The 8790-nt window shown below is 40.2% G+C and overlaps 1 protein-coding gene across 1 annotated transcript in view; it reads left to right on the plus strand.

The window, feature by feature from the left end:
* Positions 1 to 8392, plus strand: part of LOC111672274 (collagen and calcium-binding EGF domain-containing protein 1-like) — a 31862-nt gene extending 23470 nt beyond the window's left edge. Inside the window, exons 3-11 of the mRNA XM_023429660.2 lie at positions 1459 to 1511; positions 2781 to 2915; positions 3455 to 3592; positions 4014 to 4147; positions 4429 to 4543; positions 5031 to 5170; positions 6138 to 6173; positions 6593 to 6628; positions 7110 to 8392. Coding sequence (XP_023285428.1) covers positions 1459 to 1511; positions 2781 to 2915; positions 3455 to 3592; positions 4014 to 4147; positions 4429 to 4543; positions 5031 to 5170; positions 6138 to 6173; positions 6593 to 6628; positions 7110 to 7298 — 976 coding nt within the window. The 3' untranslated portion in view covers positions 7299 to 8392. The remainder of the gene's footprint in view (positions 1 to 1458; positions 1512 to 2780; positions 2916 to 3454; positions 3593 to 4013; positions 4148 to 4428; positions 4544 to 5030; positions 5171 to 6137; positions 6174 to 6592; positions 6629 to 7109) is intronic.
* The last annotated feature ends 398 nt before the right edge of the window (positions 8393 to 8790 follow it).

Raw genomic sequence — 8790 nt, forward strand, 5'->3', positions numbered from 1 at the left:
GTGTGTGTGTGTGTGTGTGTGTGTGTGTGTGTGTGTGTGTGTGTGTGTGTGTGTGTGTGTGTGTGTGCGTGATATTTGTTGCGTGGCTGTGCTACTCCACTTTCTGAGCCATTTCCTCTCTGTTTTTCCAACTGTAATGTCTGTAACATGTGGTGGATTGTTGTGGGAATGCTGGACGAGTGTCATTGCCAAACACCATAAATCAATTTTGGGAGAAATTGTTGCCCAGTCTCCATTGCACAACGTTGTAATTCAAAAAATTCTACATCCACAAAAGCAGGGACTGCAAAAGAGTCAAAACTTGGAGTTTAAGTAATGGTTTTTGGTTGTTTATTTGGTCAGAGTTCAAGTACTGTATAGGGAGCAAAAAGAGAAATATGCCAAATCAGAATAAGTAGTGCCTTAATGTGTCAGGAGCTGCAGTGTTTGCAGTAACTATGTAATATATAAACTGGCTGTGCAGAAATGACCACAAAAATGATTTGATTGCATGTTATTTATTTTTGACTGTGTACTATGATAATAGAGTTGCAGGCCTGTTATCTGTGCAGGATCTCCTCACTCAGTTACCTTGTTGTAATGATGGCTACTAATAAGTAAAATATTAACTGGGCTTACCAATTACTGTGATCACTGTCTCTGCATTTTGCTGCTTCTCTAGGTCTGGTCTGTATGTCAATACTGTCAGTTGCTGAATGGCCTTTCAACAGTTTGCTGGACGTGTACATTTTCCACCATTTCAGTAATGCGGCTCACATCAGTGACTTAAATCCTGGATATGATGGTGTTTTTGTTCGACAGTTCATCAAGCAAAGTCTTTTCATTGCGGACAAAAGCCTCATTTATGTTTCTGTGTATGGTTTCCTGTATATTTAGGAATATAATGAGAAATTTTAGAGCTAGCTTCCATGGCCTGATTTGTGGATGCAGCCAGTATTTTAAATGTGTCTCTTGTGTGAAAGAGATGACTTACATTTGAGACAGCTAAATGCACCTGGTCTCCTCAGGTAACAAACCCAAACTCTTTTGTGCTACTGAGCTACAAAAGGCCTGCAAGATATTCTCCCCATGTTGTGAGCAGGTTGGTGCAGGGTGATCTCCTTTAAAGCACCTGCACTGCTGGTGTGGGTGTTACAGGCCGCCCACCCCTGGTGTATAGTCTGTTCGATGACTGAGTTTTGCTCTTCAGTTTTTGTATCGATAAAACAAACAAGATTGAACGGCCTAGTTAGTGAACTTCAGAGGTGATGGCAGGTGGATTTCGTTACCTTCAGACAGATCCCGACTGACTGTTCCTCCCGGTTTCCAGTTTTTCTGCTGAGCTAAGCTAACAGACTGCAGCTTCATATTTTCTGGATAGTTATGAGATTGGTATCAGTATTGTCAAGGGGGCAAATAAGCATATTGAAAATGGTGGTTGAAATACAAACGTGATCACTGTCTCTGTGTTTTTTTCAGGAGGAAATGCTGTGAAGGATTCAGGTTTGTGATGGGCCAGTGCATACCTGAAAGTAGGTAAACCATACACACTGTCCTCTTAATTTGACTCATGAACTTCACAGGGTCCTAATATGATATACTTCAAATTGAGCATTTTCTAAATTAGAACAACACGATATGGAGACCACGTTTGTCAAAGAAGTCCAGATAATGTGGGTTTTATGCTTGACCTATTGAGTAATTGGAGTGATTATGTTTAAGGCGTCTTTTCAGATAACTTGCACGTTGCAGTGCATAAATGGGACAAACAACGTAACAGCCAAAAAAGAAAATGCGCACAGTTTTGGCACAGACAGCTGCCACATTTTGTTGTAGTCATCCACATAAAAAATCTGGTTATAGTTATAATTGGACTTACTTAATCAGGATTGGTTACACTGGTGAACAGTAAGTTTAGTGTCGATACTTGAAATACACTGTAGTATGCCTCCAAAGACTAACAGTGATTTACATTGGCCACTAGAGGACACTGTTCCCCAATGAATAGCACCTTGATGGGATGTTCAACTGATGCGTTTGTGCCTGATATATATATATATATATATATATATATATATATATATATATATATATATGTATGTGCTGTATATATCACATATAGTGAAAAGGCCTCAGTTCTGCTCTGTGTTTCCCATTTAATTTAAAAAGCGTCAGGTGTGGCAGTCCAGTCATTACATGGCCTGTTTCATAGCAAACTTGGACATATATATATATATTGCTATATAGTGCACGATGTTTACCCTTTGTCATTTTATTTGAGTATCCAAAATGAGTGTGAAATTTACACACTATATAAAACTGTGGCCATGACTGCAGACAACCTTCTGCCAACAGTCCCACAATGTAATGCACAGCATCTCATGAATGCAAATACAGTTGTGCGACCCTAAACCTGTCAGTGATGATATGATGAAAATATGATGATTCATAAGTATCACACATCTCAATTTACTGCTCACTATAGAGTAAACTGCTGAGTGTTAACTCACCAGGGAGCAGTGAAAGAGCGAACGAGGTAGAGGTTTCGGACACAGTTTTTGACCCGTCATAGCAGAAAAAGCAGAACTGGCTCTTTTCTCAAGTGTCCCAGTAAGACATGACATCATGACAGTGACCCAGGACCTGTAGCTGTGCTGGGCAGTTCCCACTTGTGGATGTGGAACTTTATGAATGGAAGGAGGTGGTGGTCATAAAGAGCAAAAGTGTTCATGGGTGATTTTGGTTTTCAGACAGTGATCCTGAATAACTTTAATGACTTCTCTCTCCCCCTCTCTCTGTAGGCGTAGATGTGTGTGCTGCATCCCCCTGCGAGCAGCAGTGCACCGACAACTTTGGGCGAGTTGTCTGCACGTGTTACCCCGGCTATCGCTTCGACCGAGAAAGACACCGCAACCACAAATCGCCTTACTGTCTGGGTCAGTACCCCACCCAACCCACCCCCATGTCTATTACTGGTTTGGTATATGTCTCACCCTCCCACTTCAAAAAACGTCCTCTTTGCTTCTTTTTTTATTAACTGGAAAATTACTCCTTCTTCTGTTTTGTTCAGCAAAGTATTTTCCTTCTTTGCCATAAAGCAATTCAGCAGATATCTGACCAAACCTGCACCACAGTGACACATGATGTAAAATATCATGTGGAGTTATTATACATAGCTCAAAGATAACACAAAGGGCTGAACAATTCCCAAATTATGAAAGAAACCTATAAGAAACCTATATCCAAGGAGTGAGGATGAACAACTTCCACAAAAATCTCACCTGTCAGGACTGAGAACATCTCAGAGCTAATCTGTACCGACGTGTTAATGTCAACATGATATATGAACTGTAGCATCTTCAATCTTTAGCTCTTGCTCACTTTCTCTTGGACTTTCATTTCACTTTGTGTCATTGCACGAACAGCTTTCATTTTACAGTAACCTCCAAACTTGGATTTTGATCATCTCATACAGACATTGATGAGTGTGAGCACTCAGGAAGCAGCGTGTGTGACCACGAGTGTGTGAACACGGCGGGCAGCTTCCTGTGTCGCTGTCACACTGGCTACATACTGGCACCGGACCAACGCTCCTGCATCCCCGTGCACAACTGTAAGTTCCTATGCCCTATGGTGGTCACCAAGTTATCAGCTGCAGATTTGAGTCAGCGTCTTCGCTCTGGGAAGGTGTTAGGCCTACACAAGATACACAAGATGCATGAGCTTAATGAATTTATCCTTTTCCTTCCACCTGCCTAAAGTCAGTCCAGGTTTGTAGCTAATGTCAGTATCAGTAGAGGACAAAGTATGATATATCAAAACTAAGATGAACATGGGTCAGCTTTTAAATTTTAATTCACGAGTGTAATGACACGACCTGTGATTTATATTTTTTCAGTATAATCATCAAGCAGTGACTGAGAATCTCCTGTTTATAAATGCATGTGTAGATTGGATAGAGGGAAAAATAGCAATGGATGCCTGGCCTGAATTTATATGTAAAGAATTTCATATCTAAATGTTTCGTCTTGCAGTGAGTTCATCAGGGAAGTCAGACACCTTGATGAGCGCTGGTACTTGCTCATTCACCTGTCAGGATTTTATGAACATGAAAAACAGTTTGCTACAGCTTAAACTGAGGCTGGGCAACACACCGTCACCAAACCAGGTAACATGTTTACTCTATACACAACTGGACCACATTGTTTTAGCTACAAAAACATTGCAAAGAAGCAGAAACATCACAGTCAACTGTAAAACTAAACTCTGTGTCTCAACATTTACTACAGTTATAATTTTATGTAAATTGTGATGGATGCAAAGTGAGCAAGAATTTATATTTCCAAAAAGTTAATTTTTAGATTGGGGTCCAATTGCTAATATTTCAGTAAACTACACACACCTTTTATCTGTATTTATGCTACTTAGCCTTTCCTCTTGCGTTTGTAGGTACCTGGCCTGGCTAACAGCAGTGACAAGCCCTCCCTGGGGAGGGCAGGAAAAAGTTCTGACAGCCCTTGTCTTCCTGGTCTCCCCGGCCCTCCAGGAGCCCCTGGGGTACCAGGTAATATCGGGCAAGTGAAATGATAGACACAGACTCAAATCCACCTCTGGTTCCAGATTCGTGCTGGGACAGTTATTGACAAATGCACTCAGTGCTTGTTACAATCACATCACAATATCACCATGCTAAAACACCAAAGAAAGAAGAAGGGAAAGTGGAAGAAAAAAATGAATAGACAAGAAAACAATAAAAGAAAAGAAAATGCCATACACAAAATGATTTAAGATGTTATAAAAAAAAAAAAATTGTCAGTAAAAGCAAGCAAACATACAGGCAAGTTGAAAACTCATCTCAGGTGAGTTTTAGTCACCTTTAAGTTTAAATTTAGACTTAATTTCTAAAACCAGAGCTTTAAAGTGAGCAGGGTTTCAATGACTCATCTGAGGAGCTTAGTATTTTCTATTATGATATTGCTGTTATGTTATGTATTCGTCTGATGTCAATCACTCACCAAACATCTTTCACTTGAACCATCTGTCCTCGCCAGGACACCCAGGAGAACCAGGAAACACAGGCGACCCGGGGGAGAGGGGCCCACCTGGTCCTCGGGGTCCACGGGGAGACATGGGGCCCATGGGTCCAGAGCCTGACCCGAAGCATATGAAGAGAGGCCGCAGGGGGCCAGTGGTAAGAAAAACCTCCTGGTTCTATAACTCAGAGGTTATCACAAGGTTTAGTTCCCTCCGGATCCTCTAGTCCAGGTTGTCATAGTGACATAAAGAAAGCTGTCCGGTAACCTGGAGGTCACAACACAACAGCAAACCATAGAATTATGACAAACACAAACAAACAAAAAAAAACTAAAATCATGTTGTCCCTTGTCGATTAGGCTACTTGCTACAAACTTTCACTAAACTGTGTCATATCAGTAACTCACTTGGTAGCTCTTTGGCCTGCTGATCAATAACTATGACAAGTAAACTAGTAAATGTTAACTGTGTAGTCACAGTACACATGACACCACGTACAGTTCCCATGAAACTTAAACATACACGGGTGTATTCAGGGACCTGGATGCGGTGCTGCCTCTCAGCCTTGCTTTATATTTGTCCCAGTGGTCCAAAAACCATCTTAAAAGAGATTTCTGAACTGTCTTGTCTACTGAACTGTAGACAAGACAAGGTCAAATACTACTATTATGACTTTTTAAACCATGAAGGTTTTATACTTATAAAACTTTCCCATTGGCCATAAAAGTTCATTTTATATGAGTCAAATCATCCCTGTGTAAAGTCTTTGGGACCAATACCAGGACCCTGCAATCGACACACCTGAATAGACAGCAACCAGCAGTAGTGTTAATAATCATAATAATAATAAACCACATGTCATAATTTCTGTATGAGCATCTCTTCAGCAGGACACTGTTGCTCTAAAGGAAAATAAACCCACTGCTCTACATATGTAACACCACACATGAACCAAGTATATCCACTGGTCTGCACCACGAAGGCTTATTTCTCCTCATAATGTGACCATGACAGCTATTTTTTTAACTCACTCAGTGTGGGTTTCTCAGCTGAAAGCAGTCTGCAGGTGTTGTTTTTGAAAAGCTTGCAGAACATCTTATACCCATGTCTTATCATTCATACAGGGACCACCTGGGGCAGCAGGAAGTCATGGAATAAAGGTCATTATATTATCTTTATTTTCTTTATATGTGTTTGGAATTCTTGACTGTAGTTGTGTCTGCTTAATGCTTGTGTGGAGCCACACTGTCGCCATCTAGTGTCTGAAATACCTTCAAACATGTGTCACTGAGTGAATAGACTCCACTGAAGCTAACTTTGTCATGGTTCCTGTTTCTTTGAGTCCTCCTTCCCGGAAGATACATTGACAAATATATTGTATTGCACAAACTCTGTTAATGCCTGCAAATAAATAATGATATTTATTTGAAACCACTTGGTTTACTGTCACTGTCTTTATTGTGGCACTCAGACTCACTGCTGGTGCTCTGTGCATATATGATGCTACACTGTAACTTTAGTTCCAGTCTCAGACTGCTGTATTGAAACTGGGTTAATTTGTGCTGTTTCTCATCTACAGGGTGACAGAGGAGCTCCAGGTCCCAGAGGTCCCCCTGTAAGTTTATTTTATGGATTAAACACATTCTTCACTAATTTACAAATGCAAACAAATACATTTTATACTGTAAAAACAGCCTCCATATCTTCATCTACATAATGTAACTGTAGACAATTTACACACCTATTTTAGAATGGGCATTACATCTATGTATACCTAGAAATTGTACTGCCATTTAACAATTGCATCTGCTAGTCTATTAATAGTCACCTATCCAACATATACATAATGCATATCTTATATGTGGTTTAGTTTGGATTTGAACTGTTCTTTGCTGCCATACTGGCCATGTTTTCTTTTCCAGATCAAGAGTTTTCTTCTAGTTCTTTTCAATTAGTTCTTTTCTTCTATTTTTCGTAGCTAATTAGTGTAATCAGTCTATCACAGTTCAATTTATACAAGACATAAATGTGTTTTTTGCAATTTTGCAAAATGCAAGGCACCTTAATCAATTCTTCAATTTCCCATCTGTCTCCAGGGACCACCTGGCTCTTTCGACTTCCTTCTGCTCATGATGGCCGACATCCGCAATGACATAATTGAACTGCAGGAAAAAGTGTTTGGGGAGCGGCGCAGTATCTCTCTGGACAGTCCTCCTCAATCCAGCGGGGAAGTGGATTTTGTAGAGTGGGGCTCTGGACAGGGAGATCTCATGCTCAATACTTGACATTTGACTTCCCAGTCCCAGTAAAAGACACTCAAACCCAGTGAAACAATCACCAACCTTGACTCTTTTCTTCATTGATAAAGGATTGTTGGCGGACAAAGTGCCAACATGTAAATAATTCCTAAAGTCACAGCTGGGATGAACTGGGCAAGGACCCTTGGTTTAATTCTCAACACTGCCACAGGCCGTAAAACAGAGAGATTCAAAGATTACAAAATCAGAAGTTGGACCCCAATCTCTCTGTGAGGGCCATCTTGCTGCCGTTCACATGCTGTGGTGTGAGTAAGAGGTGTGCGTGCAGGACATAGAGTGAGAAAGACACAGTGTGAGCCTTTATGTCTGAGTCTCTGAGCTGTGCCTCTGAGCTGAACCACTTCAAACGATGGACTTTATCGTCTACATCTCTTCCTGTTCCTGAGTCTGTCGATGGAGGCTCTGCAGCCACTGACAGTTTGCCTGCAGGGCGTTGGTACAAAGACCCAGGACCCGCACTGAGTGCCTCCCCGCACCTGTCTGCAGTATCCAGCCCACAAGTCTGAGCTCTGCAGCTTCTCTCTAGTCTGAGGCATCTTCAGAAGCGAATTCATGAGATTCACGAGTATGGACAATCCCAATGTTGTAGGCTACTGTTGGACAAAAACAGCAATGCCTGAAGTATTGTTGCAATTAAACAACTGTCAAGTTCAAGTATGATAAAAAAAAAAAAATTTACTACAGCAATATGTTCAAAATATAATCTAAAAGAAATGTTACATATACAAGACATCCAATCTTCTGACAGTAACTTAAGTAACAGTAACTTAAAATGATAAAATGAATGTATGAAATAGTAAAGGTCAGTTTCAAAAAGCGATTCTATATATATTTTTTTTATAGCTCATATATCATCAGGCAAGTTGACTGTGAACATAAAGTATTCTGTATTAGAAATATGGTCCGACGGGAGCAGTTTCATGGGAAGTTTAGCACATATTTTCATACTTACATTCACCAGAGTTGATCAGAAATATGATGGACATGAAGAAGGAAGGCAGCTTGAACATTTGAAATTTTTCATCAAGTCATTGCTCAATAAAGGTTTGTCTAAATCTAAATTTGAACTTTTTAAATTTTGATTTTTTTTTTTTTTGTCAAAGGGTCATCAAATTGAAAAGGGTCAATATTACAAACCTGACAAGGGTAAAGGTGAGTGTATCAAAAATAATGTTTGTTGCTGTAGCATAAGAATGATCAAATGAGTAACTCTAGTGTCTGCAATACAGTAACGCTTTGTTAGCAAAATATCATAAAGAAATGGAGCCACAGCAGTTCAGAACAGTCTTTGGGAAATATGAGTATTTGCTTTGTTACCAAGAGTTAGATGAGAGGATTACTACCACTCCTATTTCAATATGAAGCTTCCACCAGCTGCCAGCTAGCTAAGCTTAGCATAAACACTGTAAACTGAGGGAAGCACTACACAAATGAAATATAACACCTTAATTAGCTTTAT

This window comes from Seriola lalandi, unplaced genomic scaffold (genome assembly GCF_002814215.2).
Source record: "Seriola lalandi dorsalis isolate HSWRI2012SDOR001 ecotype SW California unplaced genomic scaffold, Sedor1 jcf7180002054898, whole genome shotgun sequence".
NCBI lineage: Eukaryota > Metazoa > Chordata > Actinopteri > Carangiformes > Carangidae > Seriola > Seriola lalandi.